At 38.9% G+C, this 22021-nt stretch overlaps 2 protein-coding genes across 2 annotated transcripts; one reads left to right on the plus strand and one right to left on the minus strand.

Moving 5' to 3' along the window:
* Window positions 1-12: 12 nt before the first annotated feature.
* On the plus strand, window positions 13-4488 carry LOC114280744 (uncharacterized). Its single transcript, XM_028223118.2, has 4 exons — window positions 13-303; window positions 2416-2934; window positions 3650-4030; window positions 4414-4488. Exons 1-4 carry the CDS (start codon window positions 13-15, stop codon window positions 4486-4488), a joined length of 1266 nt encoding a protein of 421 aa, XP_028078919.2.
* A 13089-nt stretch (window positions 4489-17577) lies between these two features.
* Window positions 17578-18204, minus strand: LOC114280745 (uncharacterized). The gene has a single exon (XM_028223120.2). It carries the CDS (start codon window positions 18202-18204, stop codon window positions 17578-17580), a length of 627 nt encoding a protein of 208 aa, XP_028078921.2.
* Window positions 18205-22021: the final 3817 nt, after the last annotated feature.

A 22021-nucleotide genomic window follows, 5' to 3' on the forward strand; every position in this document is an offset into this window, starting at 1 on the left:
AAAACATTTCAAATGCTGGAGGTTAAACCCAATGGGCAATCCACAAAAACCTTTGCTGGAGGTTACACAAAGAGAAATAATATTCAAGAGATCAAAACCCATTTGCTGGAGATAGAAATCAAAAGAAATAATATATTAGAAATCAAAACCCATTTCATATTCAAGAGAAATAATATATTCAAGAGAAATCAAAACTTTGCTGGAGATAGAAACAGAGTTAGAAACCCATTTACTGGAGGTTACACAACCAAAACTTTTCAGTCCAAAACCGAAACCAGCGAGCTGGACAGAGAGATGGAGAAGGTTTGTGTGACAGTATGATGAACAGAGTTTAAAATCAAGGATGAGGAGAGAGGGAGAGAGAGAGACAGACGGGGGTAGGTTGGCGACCTTTCAGAGACATGGGAGAGAGAAGAGTTTTTGGGCGGGAACTAATATTTGAGAGGATTGATCTGAATCATTGATATATATATATCTAAGATTCATCTCAACCATTGGATCAAAATGTATCTCACATACATTTTTATACATTTTCAAAAAGCTTCCTCCCTTATTATATAGATTGGGACTCTATAGTGAGGAGAAGTTATTCTATGAGTCTGGCATATCACGTGAATAGTGTGCTTGACCAATGGGAACAACCTTTACGTTTGGTCAAGGCAGAGTGAGGGGAAGGGGGGTCAGGGGGTTATGGCCCTCAGAAAGTATATATATATATATAAGTTTGGCATAATAATTTTTTTTTAAGCCATTATCAATTTTGCATAGTAATGTTTTAGATAATTGTTTCACCAACTAATAAAAAAACAGAGTATGAGATTAAACGTTTTTTCTCTTCTACTTATTGGTTTGATTCAACTATCTAATAAAACTGAGAAGATTATCAATTTTTCCAGTTTTAAAACTGAGAACATTATTAGTTTTTTCATTAAATTTTTTTTTTATAAAATTTTTACACATCAATATTCCATCACCGTGCTCCTTTATAAACACAAATTTCAATTTTGCACAAAAAAATAATTCAGTTTTTTCAAAAAAAAAAAACAATTTTTTTTTCACATAATTATTTATTTAGTTTTTTTAGTTTTTTCAATTGAAAGTTAATGTTTTAAAGTTTTGAAAATCAAAATAAATGTCAAATCATCATCTTTTTTTACAAATAATCTCATAAATGATGAACAATCATTGTTTGAAGGGCAATTTCGACTACTAAAAATTTAATGGGACTTGAAAGTCCAAAAAATCTTAATTATGGCATCGTTTGGGAATAAGTTTTTTTAGTAATTTTTTAGCTTTTTGGCTAAATATGATGTAAAAAAAACTAGTATGTTTGGGATGATTTTTTGATTTTTTATGAAATGATGTGTAAAAAGTAGAGAGAAAATCGGTATTTTGATATAAGTTACTCTTGAAAATTTGTTTGTAGAAAATCTTTGAATTTTTTATATAAGTTATTGATTTTTTGATTTTTTAGTGACTTTTTGACTTTTAGGCTAAAAAGTAATGTTGCCAAATGAGACCTAATGGAGTATAAGTTCGTAAATTAAAACTAATGTATAAATGCCAAGTAATTAAACTATTTTAACCACTATGCTGTTTTCAAAATTGTAATGCTTCACTTGCTCAATATCTTAATAAATTTATAAGATAATAATTTGTATACACACAAATTATAAAATAAGTAATAAATTTTAAGTTGTTTTTAATTATTTTTATTTGAGTAATTCAAAATTTTATTAGAACCGATCTGATTAGATTTTCTATATTACAGAATCTATCCTATTCATTTTCGTTTAGTCCCCCACTTTTACAATCCTAGCTTTGCTTCTGTTTGGGGGTGAACTTTTTTGGTTAAAATAGTAAAAAAGATAAGACACCTAATCATATCATTCTCTCTACTTTTTTTATACGTATTTTTTATTTATTTATTATTATTATAAATAGTCAAAAACCAACTAAAATAGCTTAATCCTAAATAGATATGGAGAAGAAAAAAAAAGCCACAATACATGAAGAAATTTTAGCAATTTCGCCAATGTGTTATTGATTAAAAAAAACACTACAATTTTTCTTTTTTGTTTTTAAATTTTATTAGTTAGACACACTACATTAGCATGATATAATTTTTGCTATAATGACCCTACAAACAGACTTTTTCATTTGTGACATTTTAGTGACTTCTTCTAGAATAAGCTGTTTAAATACGATTAAACAATGGATGCGTTGGCATCAAGTGAATGGCTACATAAACTGGTAAAGTTTGTTAATAAGTTTTATTTTACTCTCAAATTTACTATCTAAATCTACCAAATTTTAAATGGACAGTTAATTAATTTTGTTTTTAATAACCTTTTTTTAAAAAGTTTAATTCTCCGAAATGATATTTTTATTCCAAATTTATCCTTCTCAATTCAGATGAATTCGGCCGTCGATGAGTCACTTGATGAATTTTTTTTCAAGTGTCTATTCCCAGAAGTGTACTCTTCTTACACCTCTATCAATAATGAGAGCATACCCATTGAAACTTCCGAACAAATCGTAGCCGAAAATGTCAGGACTGACACCAATCACAATATGGCACTCGTTGACTCGTCCACTTTCAACGATAATGATATTTCGTTGAAGCAGTTGGGCTCACCATCGACCCAGCCAGAGCAACTCAATGGTGCAAATACATACTGTATTGGGAAGCCTAACGACGATGAATTGATGTCTCAAGAAAACATGAACTTGTCGTCGCCACTGAATTCTGGACAGAGTTCGGAAGAGAACCAAAATAATGCATCGGAAACTAGGAAAAGAAACAAAAGGGTTGGAGGCCGAACTAGGGGATCGTTGCATGCCCGAAATCACATTTTGGCAGAGAGAAAGCGTCGCGAAAGACTAAGCCAGATGATCATCTCTCTCTGCGCCCTCATTCCAGGCCTAGCCAGGGTACTGATCAATAATTATTTTACGTGCACATAATTAGATACTATTTTCTCATAGGAAATGGAATCTGCATATTCAATAGACCCATTTCATGTAATATGGAATCTGCATATTCAATAGACCCATTTCATATAATTGTGTCCAATTCTATTATTAGATTATGTGTATTTAAAATTTTTCTATTGGGCTCTTTACTATATACTGACCCATGATCTCTGAATCAATTATTTTGATCGACTAAAAAAAATTCAAATATTTTGTAAAAGGTTGTATATAGATGAATAATGTAAAAAATTACATAATTTTATTATATTTGTTTGCAAAAAACTTCGATAAACTATTTTTAAAATCATATTAGTTATCTATTATTTTGAAAACAAATATGCTATCATGCAATTATGGTTATCAGATCAATTCTTTTTTAAATGATCTATACACAATAATACATTTTTATATCATATTTAGTTTATCATAGATGTGTTTTCATTGCATTAGTAATAATTATGAATGTGATGACGTATTTAACTCGTACAATTATAAAATATGAGATGATAAATGAAATTTGGTCATTAATTGCAACGTTGTTACACAAGAATTTGCAAAATAGACAGCTCAAATCATTAAAATGAGATTCATGGCAGCCTGATGATCCTTTTCTTATTTTTAGATCAAGAATAGTAAATATATTGTTTTTAATGTTCATCAATATGAAACACAGATGGACAAGGCTTCAATTCTGGAAGGTACTGTTAAGTACATAAAGCAACTTCAAGAGCGTGAGAGAACTTTGGAGAAAGTGTGCAAGAGAAAACTGGTAGAGCCAACTGCATTTCCTGCGAAGAGATTTCAATCTTCTAACGACGATGATGATGTTTCATCTGAAGATAACTTTGATGAAAAGTTGAAGCAATTATCTCCTGAAATTGAAGCAAGACTTTCTGAAAATAATGTGCTCATTAGAATTCACTGTGATAAACATCATCGTACTGATATACCGGCAAAAATATTAAGCGAAATGCAAACACTTCATCTGAATGTCACCAATAGCATTGTTGTTCCATTTGGCAATGCCGCTATTGATATGACTATTATCGCTCAGGTATTTTCATCATTAATTAAAATTTAAAATTAATAATTTATATTTGTCACATTTTATAAGTTTTATAATTTTTCTGAATTGTTTTTAAATTTAAAATATAGAATTTTTATGTGAATCTTTGACAATTATTGATCGTGAAATAGAGAGAACCTAAATCCACAAAATAGAATTTTGTGACCTGCGCTCAATTTTCAGTTAGAATTTTGATTTGTAATAATAAGAAATGAAAAGATAGGGGAAAATAAAGTTAAAAATTAAAAATTTTAAAAAAAGAGAGGTTTTTTTCACTTAACTAGAGATTTTTTATTTGTTTCTCATGCAAATAAATTTGTAATTTTAGTAGGTGAAAAATTATTATTCATTAATCTCGATTTTTGGCACAGATGGACAATGGATTTAACATGACAGCGAAGGATCTTGTGAAAAACCTAAGGTTGGCTCTTGTAAAGTTGCTGTGATTCCATGAACTACTACACCCTGTTGTGAGTATGCCTGATTGAACCAGCCTAGCTAGGAGTAGGAAGAATGGAAGCTGAAGATATGGGTTCCAGATGGCTGCTGGTTCGAAGATTGAAGAGTTTTAGTTTGAATAAAATTGTTGTAATTTCATTTAATGCTTTTATATTATGAGTTTTATCTATAAATAGGTTTTGTAGTTAAGTGTTTTAAGTGTGGGAGTTGAGTAGAAGAATAAGAGAGCTAGAGAGTATGAGTGTTTCAAATAGAAAGATAATTTCCTCACTCCTTGTTTGTGTTCTAAATTATTTGAGTGAAATAAATTTGTTTTTCAAATTATAAATTCTTTCTTTTGTGTTTGTTTGTGAACCATCATAAGTGGTTTCATACCCCACTCTCACCAACAGTGGTATCAAAGCCAAATTGAGCCATAGTTGAGCAGAATCGTTGAGTTTTTCAAATCTGTCCAGAAATCAAGTTGCTCAAAATTTATTTTTTGGTATACTAGGAGGTGTTTCTCCACAATACAAGTTCAACAACGCAAAAATAAGCTCAAACGGATATCGGGTGAACCACACCTTCCAGTTAAAGCTCGAAACATAGTCAACATGCGCAGTACACACGTCTTCTCGTTAAGACTGGTAATTTCAGTCAATCAAGAGAAATTATTTAGTGCTTCACAAATCCAATAGATCTGAACTCTATACGATTATTTTGGTTTGATCTAAGCCATCTAGAGTCCAATTTTAACAATCCAATAGTCGTTTCCAGCTACTTTGATCATTCCGGACTCATTCATGAGGTCTGTTTCTCTAAATTCAAACTTGACAATTGTGTGTAGCTCATTTGAAGCACAAAGATCAACTGATAGCCAACATGAACAATTATTTGTTGCCCCAGTTTTCAAAATTAAGCGAAGAGAACTATGAAAATTGAAGCATTCAGATGCAAGTTATACGAGTCTCACAAGATTTGTGGGAATTAGTAGATCAAGGATATGACGAGTTGGCCACTGCTGAAGATGAAGGAAAGTTAAACGAAACTCAAAAGATGGCGTTAGAAGATTCAAGGAAGAAAGATAATAATAATAATAAATAAATAAATAAACCTTGTATCTACTCTATCAAGGCATTGATGAGTCAAGGTTTGAAAGGATTTCAGCCACAACAACCTTTAAAGAGGCATGGAGTATTCTACGGAGTTCACATTGAGGAATTGAGAAAACCATTAGAATTCGACTCCGAGTATTAAGAGGGACTTCTAATTATTGCAAATGGAGGACGAATGAATCAACTTCTGAGTACTTTACAAAGACTTTGACCATTGCGAACAAATCAGAAGATGTGGAGACAAGATGGATGATGTTCGAGTGATAGAAAAGATAATTTGATCCCTAAGTTCGAAGTTTGAACACGTAGTTGTTGCAGTTAAGGAATCAAAGGACCTTATCACCATGGTCGTGGATAAGTTGATGGCCACGTTGGAGATCTACGAGTAGGGGATAAACAAAAGAATTTTCGCAAGTTTCCTAGAGCAAGCTCTTCAGTCAAAGTTGACGTTCAGAAAGAACGAATAAGAGCAATGGGGATGTAGACACCCCATTTTTGACCGTTCTCAAGACTTGGACGTCATCGTTTGAACACTCGATGATTATCCATGCTCGTGTTCGTTTTGAGTTCTCGGAGGTCTCAGCCGCGCGTCTTGCCTCAAAATCTCTCAACTTGTCTGTTTTGTGCTTGGTTGTGGACCAAGCACTTGTGTTTTTGCTTCTGAGGGAAGAGGGTGGCTTGTTGGCTATTACCTCAACCCACTGGCCAAGGCTTGAAGCCATCGGCCTTGTTTTCTTTCCATCGGCCAAAAGTGTTAGCCGATTGGCACTATTTTTGGTTGGTCGGCCCTTGTGTTGGTCGATCGGCCATGTTTTCTGGCCGAACCCTGTTCATCTGCTTTATATAGATATTTTATGCCAGCTGGCACATCTGGCATCTACAATTCACCCCCCCATACACGTGTATGGAGGGATTTGTCCCTTGCCTTAGCTTGCTTAGGAAGCTTAGAATTTTGAATTTTATAATAAGGGAGCTCCTCCTCCCTTCTCAGAGGTTCTAAAAATTTAGGATTAGAGAGTTGTATCTATCTATCTCTATATCTCCCTCTCTTCACATGTTTGTGTGTGTGTTTGTGCCTTAAAGGTTGTTTGTTCTTACTTTTGCACTAGAGCACCTAGTAGAACACCATCCTTGGTTGCTGAGGTACTAAGGAGTTGGTGTTAGGATTCTTGAGGTGATTTTGATCAGAGAAACCTACTGGTGTTGTGTTCTTGGAGGTGTTCTTCAAGGGTGAGCAAACTTGCTTTTAATACCCCATTCTTGCTTAAGCTTTTAGCCCTTCTTGCTTATTGTTTTAAGCTTAGCTATTAATTGATAAAAGTTCTATTTTTACTTGCTTTAGACCTTTGTTTAAGGTCTCTTCTTGGTTTGGGATTGTTTACCCCCTCCAAGGCCTTGTTAGGTCTTGTTTTAGGCCATTCCTTTTGGCCTTTGTTCTTAGCCTTGCGTGACCTTTCTACCACTGAAATCCAGAGGATTTTCAGTGGTGGAAAGGTGGTTTTGAGGTCTTAAATAGGAGAGGATCATCCCCTCTCCTTGTTGTCTTGAATGCTTGCATAAATGGCTTATGTTGGTGGCCTGTATGCTTAGCTTGTTTTAGCTTCATTTCAGTGTGTATTAGGCTTTTTTTTGCCATAATATACCTATGTTTCAAGTTGATTTGATGGCCTCTTATATGCTTCATATACTTGTCTTGCAATCCTCTTGTTTGCCTCAACATGCATCATGTTGTAACATGTCATTTTAGTATGATTTTGACTCAACTCCATGAAGCTTTTAGCCTTGTTTTACCATGCTAGAGCTCTGTTTTTCCTTGTCTTAGTCATGCTTGCATTGTTTTGTATAGTTACCATGTAATCTAACTTGTTAGCTTTGAGTGTCCAAGTCACTAGCATGCTTTACTTGGGTCATTTCAGTGACTTGGCATCACTTGTTATGTTATTTCAGTCCATATAGTATGCTCATATACTTGCACTTATCACTCCTTTAATGTTTTAAAGATTTGATGTCTTATGTCTCATGAATGGACCATTGGTTATGCCTCCATGTTTAGGCCTCTAGGATGCCATTTCAATGTGTTTTTGGTCTTGTTCTAACATGACATAACTCTGATTTTGGTTACTTAAATCATGCCATGTTTGGTTTTGATAGGTGTAGCGTAACACCTCTTTTGTAGCTTTGCATGTCTCATGCTTTCGGTCCTTTATTCTAGCATGTTTTGGTCTCATTCATTGCATGTTCTAGGCTTATTTTGGCATGCTTTAGGACTGTTTTGGTTCACTTTGGCCATTTACATCATGTTTCCTATAGCCTTGGTTTGAACCCCTTGGCTAGCCTTAAGCCTTGAGCCTTCTTACACGATTTGCTTGTTTTGTTTGGTTGGTTTGGCACCTTTCCTAACATGATTTCAGAGCTTACAATGTATGTCACATGTCCATGTTTGTCCTCTTTTAAATGCTCTTGAAAGTTGCCCTCCAATGCCTAGGTATTGGACCATTTACATGTGCATATTTGCTTTGCATTTTCATGCTTCTAATTCATGACTTTGGCCACTGATTTGGGCATGTTTAAGAGCTGTCTACTTTAGTTTAAGTCCATCTTTGCATGTTGTTGCATGCTTGTCTTGCATGTTGTTGCATGCTTGCTTTTTTTTGCATGTTGTTGCATGCCATGTATCTTCACATGTTTGCATACTTACGTTGTATGCCTATCGAATATTAGGTGCATTGCATGATCTTGTTGCATACTTGTTGCATGCTTGAGTTGCTTGCATCCTGCATGCATGTTTGCATTGCATTGTGTGTGCGTCCCTTGCTTCTTGATCAAGCATGATAGAGGTTGGGCCCCCCTGTGTTTTTGTGCATTTCATTTGATATTGAATTGCACATTTGGCTCCTTTGGCCATCATGCATTGAAATACGTGATTGGTGGCCCGAGGGTCGAGAACTATACTCCCTTGAGCTCATGACATGATAGGGAGGGTGGTTGTGCATACATTGTCTTGTAAATGTATTGCCATGCTCTGTTTGTCCTCTGCTGCAGCAACAGGAGCTTTTCACAGGAAGAGATGGTCGATCGACCACATTCAGTGCCGATCGGCAACAAACACTTGGCCGAGAGCCTTATATTTGGTTGATGATCAGTTTCCCTTGGCCGATGACCCTATCTTTTGGTCGATGACCTCCCACAACACTCAGGGAGTGGTTCAGAAGCATCCTTGAGACTTTTGCAGTTTTCAGAGGTGCAAAGTAGTGCAAACGGAGGCAACATGTGGCATGGCGACGGATTTCCAAGCGAAGCCGACCGAGCATGCATTGGTCCCTCTTCCCGAGGCTGTTTTACTGTTTTCACAGCTTAATTAATTTGTTTAATTAGTTAAGGGTTGTGTAATAATTAATTAGCTTGTTAGTTAGTTAATTAGATGATTTGTATTATTCTTTCGGACCCTCCGTCGAGAAGGCGCAATTATGTAATAAGTGTGCGTGTGTGTGATGCATGTCTTCCAACCCCCATTTCTTTCTCCCTTTTACTTAACCGCTTACGATGGTTAGCTCTAGGGCATATTTCATTTAGCATCCTTATGCTATGCATGTTTGCATCATTCATCTGTATTGCATGCACCGGGCTCGGCGCATCATACTAACTGCATTGTATTTCAATTCCAATTTGAATACATGTATCGAATTGTCGCATCTCATATGCCATTTTAGAATAGCCGAGCCTATTTCTAGTTGCATTTTGCATGTGTTGCATTAGCCATCTTAACATGAACTAGGGTCATGCATTGATTTCTAACTAGTTCTCTATTTTGGCTCGGAGTACACTGTGAGTGTTTATGATTTAGCATACTACATGTGTGTTAATGTTTCCATGTCAGCATGCTTGCCATGAGGCTAATTGCTTATGTGATATAACTGCTTGAATGCCTGTGGGTGAAGGTTGGATTGCTTGAATTGGAACGATTCATTGAAATCCGTGTTTTAGCCTACTTGCGAGTAGCAAACTTCAAACCATTTCCAAACAAACGGAAATGCAATGCTTTGTTCCAAATTAGGCGATCTAGTCTATACTTGTGTGTTGTGCGCATCACATAGTAAATTCTAGCTAATAACCGGAATAAGAACGCATATGTTTTCAAAAACAAGATATCATGAATAAGAACGCATATGTTTTCAAAAACAAGATATCATGCTTAGTACATGCCGATCTTTGATCGGGCGAGCGGGGGTGCTCATAGATGACCTTTCCCTCTCGTACCCAAGTTTCCGAGCCGAGACAACTTTGGTGATGACGGACACGTGGCCTTAGGCACGAGTCAGGGTTTCCTAAATTCCTCCAAAAATAAAATATTTAGGTGGCGACTCTGTATCTGGCAAAGCAGTCCATGTTTGGCACTTCTTTCTTAAAAATTAGTTTTTCAAAACGATTTGCTGGATTTGGACTCTTTGGTGATTTATCAATCCCACATCGCACATTATGAGATCAGATTAAGAACCGTGACAAATTGAGTCCAAACTGTAGCATGAAGCCCAAGGGCGCGCCTACAGGGGAACACCACAAAGAAGTGAAGGAAGAGGTCGTGGACAAGATAGAAGTGACCCCAACAAAGGGGGCATAAGTAAACAGTTGGTTGACAACAATGGATAACAGGTGGTTATTCCACGAGAGAAACAACAGATGGTTGTTCTATGAGACAAAAATGGTCAACAAAAGGTTAACAATAGAGAACAATGTATGGTTGTTCAGAGAGACATAAGTCAACAAATGGTTGACAGGAGAGGGCAACAGATGGTTGCTCCACAAAAAGAAAGGGCAACAATGGGTTGACATTAGAGGAAAAGGTCATAACAAAAGCTACGTGCAATGCTATAATTATAATGAGTATGGTCACTATAGTAGTGAATGCCCAAAAAAAGTGTGATGGGTCGTTTCATACACCAAAATTAAATACTAAACTATACCAATTCCTTAGAATAATGGTAAGTCGAAGTATCGATCCACAGGGACAAACGGGAAATTAAACTAATTTAATTGTTAAATTATTCAATTAATTTTGATAAAAAGATTGATTATTCATAGCCTAATAATAATTAAATTAAACAAAGCGAATAAATTAGCAATTATAAATAAAGATGAATTTACTGATTTGGGAAAAAACCTAGGGCAATGAGTTCACCACTAGTTACGTAAATGAGGTTTCAATTTGAAATCAATTATGCTACGGTTTGAATGGAATAATACTTCACAACTACAAGTTTGAAGCATTTATCCAGAAAATCATCACATTCAATGTACAGGCACAAACCATCTCAAATAGTACGAATCGTTCTCTCTAAACTAGGGCAGCGATATGACTTGTCCCTTGTAGTATGGTTCGTGTCATACATTGAATATGAAATAATAGAAAACCATTGTATGGAAAGCATTCGACAATCACAGAAAGCAAAATACTTAAAGAGATAATGAAAAATATATGTTTGAAACTTCTTAAACACCACATTATTTGTTCAAACCTTTACATAATCAAAAAGTAAAGAGAAAACGTAATTACATAGCTAGGGTTTCATCAAAACCCTAGAAATGGGAGCCTAGCCACTCATGGAGGAGCGGGAAGAGGTAGAGGTAGAAGAACCATCCATGGAATAACAAGTTTGAGAATGTTCCCTTCCAAACCCTAGCCTTTTCTTTCTCTTGAAATTTTTCAGAACCGTATTCTAGCCTATTTTATGTCTTTTTATACCTTTTTTGTCTTCCAAACAAGTTCAAAACAGCGGCATAATTTTCGAGGTATGGCCGCACGTGCAGGAGTGGTCATCGCACGTGTGGGAAGGGGTACCGCACGTGCGGAAAAAACCCTTTGCGTGTGCAGGAAGTTGAGGCTCTGTTTGGCTGCGAGGTAAACGCCGTACGTGCGGGAAGTAATTTTCTGCTCATTTTATGCTCCCACTATGTACAAACTTGATTGACATTAAATAGGTATAAAATGTATAGTTTGTTAAGTAAGTAAAGTTAAGAGATCCTAACTAACAGCCTTAGTATTGCACAATTCGGCCTTAATCACATCCTTCAACTTACAACTTACTAGTCCTCAAGCAAGGAGGAAAAAAAAAAAAAAAGAAGAAAAATAAACTTAAACAAAATCTAACTATCTTCTCCTTCGTGGGAAGAACGGTTGCATTTAGCATATGCAACAAGCCTTTAAACCATAAAGTTACCCCAAGTAGACGAGTAAAGTCTTGTGAGGGTTTCCAGAAAAGAAACCCATAAACATTAACATATTTACATCTATCTCGCAATAATCAATCACACTACACCACTCAAGAATTAACTTATGTGCCACTATAGTGCAATATTAAGACATGATGAGTCATTGAAGGCACAGTAGACAAGCATGAAGGAATCTATTGAGTAAAGACCGCAATTCAGTATTACACAAATCAAGTTATATGTACTTGTGAATGCTAGTAGAACACATCCTCAGTAACCTTGGTGTAACGTGCAATCTCCATATTAGCTAATTTACCACTATAATAGCCTAATGTAACTCATATACCCCCAACATATACAAGCAAGATTAAACTTTTGTAAGCAGGATTCTCAAAATGTTTTTTTTTATTTAATTTTTTAAAAGACTGTGTAATGTCCTGATCTGTTAAACTTTCTAATCAACCCATGTAACAAGCATTAGGCTAATGACTCCCAAACCAGACGGTTTTAGGGCACTAGGTGTGAAGACACCCATACGGGCTTAATCACTCAAGTTGAAAATGCTACAAATCCGAACAAGTCAAGTGTTTTTTTTTTTTTTTTTTTTTAAATTTATTTATTTTGAGAATCAAGGCTAGTCATTTATCATTTTCTGCAACACTAGCAACTATCAATGATGTATACCGGGGATTATAATAGAGAGGTCACCGCTATGATAGTGTTCATGTGAATCAAGACATATTTATAATATGTGTACTAATACCACAACCACAAACGACTATCTTAGTGCAAACATCACATGCAAGTGTTTACCCAATAAACCCTTTTCATACAAGTCTACAATGCTTCCCAATTAACATATGCAAATATCATCACCCTACTAGCAATAAGTCGACAACAAGTGAAGTAGTGCAATCAAGTGAAGCAAGTATAAGCATGAACTACGAGCCCAATAGAAATGCACAAAAGAAAATATCCTCATCCCCTAACTTGAATATGACATTTTCCTCAATGCAAGAGAGAATATTACTAGAGATTGAAGGTGCACATACAGGTAGACAAATAGTAACACACACACACACACACTTTTTTGTTTTGTTTTGTTTTTAGAAAGAGAAACAACTAAAAGTAAATACAGAAATAAAAGAGACAAAGAAAAAGATAGTCTAGTACTACTGAGAATCCGGTGGTGGCGGTGGAGGGAAATGCTGTGCAAAGAAGGCGTTCATCAATGACCGCGTCTCGAACGTTTTGTCCTGAACCCGAGCGCCGAGCTGGTCAAAACAGCTGGCTGGACTTTCGATATGTATACAAGTCAGTTTGCAGTGATGCAACTGACTGCTGAATGTCGAGTTGGCGGTCGTTGAGCTGGTCAAAAGTTGCCTGAGCATAGTCCCGATGAGCTTGAAAATCCGTGTGCAACCCCATGAGGATCTGGTGGTGATTGTGAAGAGTACTATGGACCTAATCCACAGAGTGCTGAAGCTGTAAATACTCCTCGCGAGTCATGTGTAATGGGTCCCCTTAGGGAGGCACAAGGGAGGCAAGATGAGGTGGTTGGTCGTGGACTGGGTCATGGGCCTCATCAACCGGGGCACCAATTTGTTGCAGGATGCAAAATAAGCTATGCTGCCATTCTTGCTGCCCGAAAGTCAGATAAACTGTGTCAATCTCCTTAGTCAGATCAATTGGGAGGCCATTCAGCTCAAAGACAAGTATGAGTAAGTTGGCAAATGGCAGGGGCCAAGTCAGGTTCTGCATAGGTTGAGGCTGAATGGCCTCCTGTAGAAATTTGTGCATATGCATCCAGACCACATACACAAGTAAGACCTTATAGCCATGCTGATAACCATGTAGGACTCGAACAAACTCCATGCGGTGCTCAGCTTTATACCAAAGTGGAAGGGCATTCTTATGTATCACTGAGTCAATGAATAATAAGCGGCCAGGCAGCTTGCTCCGACGCAAGCATGTGTAACTTGCATCACCATAGGCCCTTAGGAAGTACTCTTAGATGAGGCTATGTATAGGTTGTCGACCCTCAACTTTCAGGAAAGACTGGTGGTCCACCTTGGAAAAGAACCCTAACACTTGGACAATCATGGATTCTGTGATGTTGACGATGTGGCCATCAACAATGGACAAAAGTCCTACCTCAGTGAGCAACTCGTACATGTTCTGGTAGAAAAGCCGTACCAGACAAGGATAAGTGGGCGTCTTAACAGTGCAAAGGCCCAACTGTTGCTGGAGGTAGAGCTACTCAATGGCCCAAGAGGTGAGTGGGTCATTCTGAAAATAGGTGATTGTGGAGAAGTGGTTCGGAAATACTCTCTTGATCCTGTAGGACGCTCTTGATCCTGAGCTAGTCATCTGAAAAGGAATGAACACTTCGGTTGGGGGTGCCGGAATTAGCACTCCAACGGATAAGTCAGTATATATTCTCTTGGTTGCTTGTATCTTAAGTTAATCTTCCTTGTTCTCCCATATCTTTCTTTGGCTAATATTCCTCTATTTATATATTTCTTTTGGGCCTCAGGATCGGGCCCACTCTTAATCCATTGCACGTTTATGTATTCGGCCTTAGTTCGACTGGTTCCACGGCCAATTAATATATTCGGTTTTGGGATCATCCAGGATGAAGCCGAGTACAAAATCCGACCTTGATTGTCCTCATATCGTTTTTCGGCTTTATTGCCCCTATAATATTTGACTCCTACAGTTTCCCCCAAACATCTTATTAATGCTAGTTAGTCGGCATGTTTGGTTTTGAACTTGAAAAGTCAAGGAAAGAATGGCGGTTAATCCTCATTCCAACGCATGTCAAAACACGCTTTTCAGGCATCATTACACCTTCTCGCCTCTTCGTACACTTCCTTCATTTAATGCGATTTGAAGCTATGTTGTCCCTTCAAGTGTAAGTTCTTTGAATACTCAAAACTTCTGGTTTGCCTCTCGATATACTTCCATTTTACGACCTCTACAACTTCCTCATGTTTCTCACTGTCTCTTCTGCTTTTTGTAAGTTCTCTTCTCCTTCATTTCGAATCCCATTTCCTTGTTTATTTATGGTTTCGCATAATCCTCAGGTTGGCTAGGATGGAAAAACACTTGAAAGACCTCCTTTCTCCAGAACAAATTTCCGGTTTTCGACGCCATTATTCCATCCCTGACGACGTCCATCTGTCACACATGGCAGACAACACCACTGATATGGAGAGGACTGATGAAAGTACAATAATCTTTTCTCTCTTATCAATTGCTGAGGGTGGAGTCCGTTTTTCCCTTCACCTATTTTTAAGGGTCGTCCTTCGATACTAGGGTCTAATCCCTTCCCAACCTAATGTAAATTTCTTCTAAATCATAATGGGGATTATAGAGTTGAACCGACGCCTTAGGATTAATCTTAGTATTCTTGCAATTTGGTATTGCTATGCCTTAGCCAAATCTACTAGCCGGCTACGATGCTATTTTCTTAGGGCCAATGATACCGATCATCACTTAGTGACTATGCTTGCAAGCTTTGGCAAGCGTGTTGACGATGTCATGATCGTTGTCCGCAGTAACTGGGAATTCGACGAGGGCAAAGATCGTCTAGATCCAGTGCCTAGGCGAACGAAAATGCGAACCAGGTTGCCGTATAATCCCCCATGTTATTTGTTGAGTATTTATCCGGCTTAAATTCTTTGTACTTACGATTTTATTTTGTGCAAGTAACAACTTGAAAAAAGTTCTTGCTTTGGCCGACGACGCTGTACTTGCACAGATTAAAATCGCGCTCTAATTCTTTGGCCGTTTGAATCTTCAAAAGCAAGGCAGGGCGGTCCACATACTTTTAAGATATGAGCCGACCTACTCCACATTTTCGGTTACAGATAACATTCCGATTCCGGGGGATGAACAGCAGCTTACGGCGCTTATTTTTCCAAACTTCAAGAATCTTAGGCAAATTGGTCTTGAAATTTCAGATTCGGAGCCAGTGGATGAACAAGTAGCCGAGGTTGTTGAGCAGCCAGATCAACCCTCGAACAGCTTCGAAAGACTAGAGTTTGACGCGGCACTGAATTTGGCTTTTGAGGAAGCCGGCTTCAATCCTCTATCAACTTTGAGCCGACCGGACGTCTCCTTCAAAGATATTTTCACCGACTTAGGGGACCTACTCGGCTCATATACTGATAACATGGTTGGTGAATCACTTACTCAGTTGGCCAAGAAGAAAAATGCTGAGAGGATGGTTGCACGCAAGAAAGCTGAAGCCGAACGATCTCAGCCTCTACCCCCTCCACTTGAAGTTAGGACTAAGTCTACACTGCCTGCTCCTGTTTAGAAGACGGCTCATGCTGATACAGCTGAAACTAAGCTTGTCGATCAACCAGAGGGCCAGGTGTCGGAGCAACGGAGGGAAAAGAGTCCGGCCGAGACCGAAGATTATTTGAAAAACCTGGTTGATAAACGACCACGCATAGAAGAATCGGACCTGGTTGTGCCGTTTATAATACAACTCAAGATAAAGAACGTGTCGATTGCTTCCGATGCATCGATAGTGAGAGATGCTGCGGTGGCCTTGAGCTTGGCCTCTTAAATTTCATTGCCGATTGACAGGGCGACCTTTCGGGCAGAGCCTGATCTGTTATCCATAGCATTAGCCGCTCAATCGGCGATATTGGTATGTGTCTTAATCCTTAGTTCTGCATCAAAAACTAAAAAATTTTGTATATCACCTATCTTATTGATTTAGTGGTTTGTAGGCGGCGGGGACGCAATCGAGCAGATCGGCTTTCTGACTACCGAAGTGGAAGCTGAAAAAAATAAAGCAGCAGAGGCCTCTTGTCGAGTCGAATCTGAGGCCGTGAAAGCAGCAGAAGAAAGAGCGAGGGCCGATGCTGAAGCTGACAAGGCCAAGAATTTTGATCGATTGAGGTTAGCCGCTGAAGGAAGATCGAATGTGAGCGAAGAGGTGCTCAAATTGGCCAACAAGACGATATCCAAGCTGGGGCAGCATTGAAAAGATAGCTTTGGGAATGGTGCACCCGTGGGTAATAAAAAGGGTGGTTGCTTCGTGCGCGTAGGTCCCATTAGTGTGTTCAAACTCAACTCAAACTAGTCAGTCGAAGAAGGTTAGATAAGTGTGAATGTCAAGTAGACTATTCTTCAATAGTAGAGGAGAAGGTAGGACATTGGCTGAGCTGGACTCAGCAATGAATCGAGATGGGAAACCTTCACGAATGGGAAGTAGGACGTCTAGGGAGTGGGAGAGGCGTCACTCTCTACGTCGTCGAAGTAGGTCACCTAGGAGGGAGAAGTGACAGCGAGAAAACTCCCCTCATTTGCGAAGTGAGACCAGACTCTGCCGGTTGCCTTCTGGTTGGTCTTGGCATTCTGAGTTCCCCCACTCTTCTGGTGCTGCTGCCCGGTAGATCCTGTCTTGTTCGTCCAAGGCTTCTGCCCACCTAATGCCTAGGCATTTGCTCCGGAACCTTCTCCTTGGTACCCAGATGGAGGGAGTTAGGGGCATTCACTCTTTTTGGGCCCTAATTGTTGGCAATGAAAGCACTGGAGTTGTCCTGCCGGCCTTTGTTGATAGCCTCCCCTCTGGATCTGTTGCTGTTGTGGTTGTGGTCTGGAGTAGGGCTTTGAGGTCATGTTTCTTTTCTGGTTCCTCTGAGGTCTAATAGACGTCTGACTCCTTCTCCGCTTGTTCCAAGCCTTTCTAGCGTCGGTTATTTCCCTTTCAGACTCTAATGTCGTTTCCAGCACCTCGGCATATAAGTGGAGTCGTTATGGAAGAACTCTTCCCCTGATTGTAAGGTCTAACCCCCACTCGAACATCCTTGCTTTCTTTTCATCATTTGTTACATATCTAATTGCGTAACGGGCTAACTCTTCAAATTTTGCAGCATACTGGGTCACGGTTATATTTCCTTGTTCCAGGTTTTGGAATTCCTTGACTCGTTCTCGGCGGACCATATTTGGGAAATATTTATTTAGGAACAGTTTCCTGAACTGGTTCCATGATAGGCTTGCTACGCCACGAGTATTTTTGATTAACTCCCACCAGTGGTTGGCCTCATCATCAAGCTCGAATACTGCCAAAGCTATTCTATCAGCGGCCTCGGTTATACTCATGGTGTCTAGCATTTTCTCTATCTGCCGAAGCCAATTTTCAACTACCTTTGGGTCCGGTACACCTGCGAACTTTGGGGGCCTCTGTTTCCGAAATTCAGAAAAGAGTCGAGTCTTCTCATTCTGCCGATTGTTCCTTACTTGCCCTAGTTCTTCCAAAATTTGTTGACCTAGGCTATTGGGGATGTCAGCCCCTATGGGGACGGGTCCGTGTTGGTTTCTGGGACAGTTCCGTGCATTGTTGTTGGTTTCGGTATAGCCATTAGCTCGCATGTCCACCATTCTGTTCATGGCACGTGGTGAGTTGGTTTCTAGTTTTAGAGAATCTTACTACTTAGATTTTAAATGAAGGTTCAGTTTCCTTAGGGTGTACTACAACAAGTAACAGTCAACAACATAGATCAACACATCATTCATATATTATAATAGGCATCATTACAAAAGGGCTCCTAAATCGAAGTTACATTCAAAGGGCATCTACGCATTACAAAGTTCAAGCTATCTTATTCTAAGGATCTCCATCAACGGATCTTACAAAAGTCTAATTTTACTATTCCTCGAACTAGTTCTCGTTTCCCGACCAATCAAAGTCTTCTTCTGGGTCTTCATCAGCAGAGTCAGTTGCTTGGTCCGGATCGCGGGGCGTGTACATTGGTGAGGGGGGATTGTGTTCAGATGACACCTTTATAGGGTAGGCTTGGGTTGCCCCTTGCTGTTCGGGTGGCTGCTCCATATCCATTGGTTGATTGTCGCCTGGCCCCTGATAACAAGATTCGTAGCTTTTAGTCTGAGTCGGTGGTCGGTGGTATGCTATGGTGGTCAAAGCTTGGTGTATCAGGGAGTCCATCCTCTGATCATCTTGCTCCATTCGGATTGCCTTCTTCGCTGCCCGACTTAAAAATTGTAGGCGGTGTCGCACCAGGGACCTCTTCTGCTCCCTTGTATAGCGGGAGTACTCCGTTTCCACCTTACGTATCTCTGTTCTGATCATTTCCTCAGCAGCACTTGTACAGCGTCGGCGGCTAAAGTAGGGGCTGACAGACATAGCCCTCCTTCCTTGCATATGGAAAGTACCCCATGAGTCGAGACTGACGCCGCGTCATAGATAGTCTCCCAATGACATCCTAAGGTGGAAAACATTTTTATTTGTTAGTCTTCTTTAAATATAATAGCGTGATAGAATAAAATAAGATAAAGGGGTAAGGGTTTCTAGAGTCGCATATTGGGTTGTGAGGGTTAAGGGTTGAACCTAGGCTCTGATACCAATGAGTCCTATGGTCAATAACCAAGTAAGATCCCAGATCGCCGGAGGAGTCAAATTAGCCTCCTTTCTAAGTTCAGCTTTCTTAGGCAGCGCACTACCCTTTTGACAGATCTTAAAAGGTATTGACACAAAGTCTCATAAGCAACGATAAGGTTCATACATATATATATATATAGAATATAAGTACATAACAACCACGAATATCCTTAATTTCAAAAGCTTGTTCCATTACATTACATCCCAAAAAGAAAATTTAAAACTTCACATGAGCCTTGCAAAATAGCAAAAGGGAAATTTTTAACTTTTCTAAGATAGCCAAAAGTCTTCGAAGGTTTTAGGCTCGTTGTCTCCAGCTATAAGCTCTTCTTTGGCACCTGGCATGATACGCCGTGAGCTTTGAATGCCCAGTAAACACACACACACCCCGTCCCTTTTTCCCCAGTTCAATACACAATCACAATATGACAGCAAGTAGTAAAGCATGATACTCAACTGAACAAATAAATGGTTACAAGGTTAGACGTTAGTAAACTAGAAATCCCCCAAAGAGATTTCGTCCTCCTAACCACAAGAATCGGACGCGGATTATTCGGTATGCCCCCTCTTTTACTGCTTTGTTGCAGACCTAATCTTGGATGCCTACCAACGGTTATGTACCATGTAGCGCCAACTGCAGGGCCTCAAAAGAGACGGTAAAATAGGGCCTTGCCCAAATCCCTCCTCACACCAAACCACCTAGGGTCCGAATACAACAGCTTCGTTCAAGGGTTCCGAAAACCACTTGCGCAAGACTTTAGCTTCCAAATAGGGAACGCATCCCAACAATCCATACATCACATATTATCACCCTTTCATTACTCAAGTGATCGAAAACCCAATACAATCCCAATTAAGTTTTCTGTTGAATTAAATGTTTTAAATCAAGGTTAGACTAACTTAACAAGATAATAATATCCACATAAGCATGCATCATTAAGATGAAGAAGAAAAAGAACATAACCATAACACATATAATATCATGCCAAGATATGATCATAAGCTAATAAGCATTTTCATGAACACAAGAGCATAAAAACATCCATGCACAACAGAATTTCTAGATTCAATATCACATAAGGATTATAATGAAAAGGGATATTTTAGATTTTTACCGGACGCGACCTTCCTATGGTTCGTAGATCATTTAATCTAGTTTCCAGAACATATTTCGGAAATGGGATAGCTTTTCTAGATTTTTAGTTATTTAAGAAACACTCCAGCGCTGTCCAGATTCGTCGACCGTTACGAAAATTTGATTTTCTTACAAACCGCTCACTGTTTTTCAATGAAACCAATTTTATTTGAAAGATAACTCCTTAAGGAAGATTTTTACATAAAATAGAGGTCCAGAAAAATTTTCTACATTTTTCTAGAAATTTTGAAAGTTGGCTGAGAAAATAGATTCTAAGGCACAATACCCAAAACAAGAAGATTTGTGAGAAAAGAGATCCACTATGGGAAAATTTTCATTTCTTTTGTGATGGAAACATGATAACTAACATATATTAAACTCAGAAAATTTTCTTGAAGGTGTGCCTTTGGAAATTTTGAGAGATTGGTTGAAAAAGATAATTTTGTACCGAAATGAGGGAAACTACAAGAGAGATAGAATCATGGCTCAACTCTTATCATTTTGAACACAAGGAAATCATTAATAACACATTTGAAAAGATATTATTTTAAATGTTATTCTCGATTAATTATTTAAAACATATTATTTTAAATGTTATTCTCGATTAATTTAATGAAACATATTATTTTAAATGTTTGCATGTTATTTCAGTCTACATTTATAGATTTAGCTATGATAATTTTCCATTTTATGTCAACTACGTTTATGCATCAATCACAATATTCATGAAGAGGGCTCTGAATTCGGATGCCCTTTCGTGCAAACCGTGCTTTCTACGAAGGGTGTTCCGAATTCGGAGGCTTATTCGGCCTAAACGTGCCTTGCATGGATGGGGCTTCGAATTCAGAGGCTTTTATCTTTGCCAATCGTGATATCCATGAAAGACGCTCTGAATCCGGAGGTTTATTCGGCCCAAACCTGTCATTCACGGATGGGGCTCCAAATTCAGAGACTTTTGTCTTGGCCAATCGTGTTATCCACGAAGGCACTCCGAATCTGGAGGCTTATTCGGCCCAAACACGTCATTTACGGATGGGGCTTCAAATTCGGAGGCTTTTATCTTGGCCTATTGTGATATCCACGAAGGGCGCTCCAAATCCGAAGGCTTATTCGGCCCAAACGTGTCATGCACGGATGGGGCTCCAAATTTGAAGGCTTTTATCTTGGCCAATCGTGTTATCCATGAAGGGCACTTCGAATCCAGAGGCTTATTCGGCCCAAACGTGTCATGCACGGAGGGGGTTCCGAATTCGGAGGCTTTTATCTTGGCCAATCGTGTTATCCATGAAGGGCGCTCCGAATCCGGAGGCTTATTTGGCCCAAACCTGTTATTCACGGATGGGGCTCCGAATTCGGAGACTTTTGTCTTGGCCAATCGTGATATCCACAAAGGGGGCTCTGAATTCGGAGGCTTATTCGGCCCAAACGCGTCTTGCACGTATGGGGCTCCGAATTCGGAGGCTTTTATCTTGGCCAATCGTGATATCCACAAAGGGCGCTCCAAATTTGGAGGCTTATTCGACCCAAACGTGTCTTGCACGGATGGGGCTCCAAATTCGGAGGCTTTTATCTTGGCCAATTATGATATCCACAAAGGGTGCTCCGAATCCGGAGGCTTATTCGGCGCAAAGGTGTCATTCACGGATGGGGCTCCGAATTCGGAG

This window comes from Camellia sinensis, chromosome 1 (genome assembly GCF_055761805.1).
Source record: "Camellia sinensis isolate YWXY chromosome 1, ASM5576180v1, whole genome shotgun sequence".
Lineage (NCBI taxonomy): Eukaryota > Viridiplantae > Streptophyta > Magnoliopsida > Ericales > Theaceae > Camellia > Camellia sinensis.

What these genes read in the sequence shown, in the direction of transcription:
- LOC114280744 (XM_028223118.2), top strand. Translation starts at nt 13, where the DNA reads ATGCTGGAGGTTAAACCCAATGGGCAATCCACAAAAACCTTTGCTGGA. An exon ending in TGGACAGAGAGATGGAGAAG is followed by an intron (nt 304 to 2,415) that starts GTTTGTGTGACA and finishes TTCTCAATTCAG; the next exon opens with ATGAATTCGGCCGTCGATGA. An exon ending in TCATTCCAGGCCTAGCCAGG is followed by an intron (nt 2,935 to 3,649) that starts GTACTGATCAAT and finishes TATGAAACACAG; the next exon opens with ATGGACAAGGCTTCAATTCT.
- LOC114280745 (XM_028223120.2), bottom strand. Translation starts at nt 18,204, where the DNA reads ATGGTGGACATGCGAGCTAATGGCTATACCGAAACCAACAACAATGCA.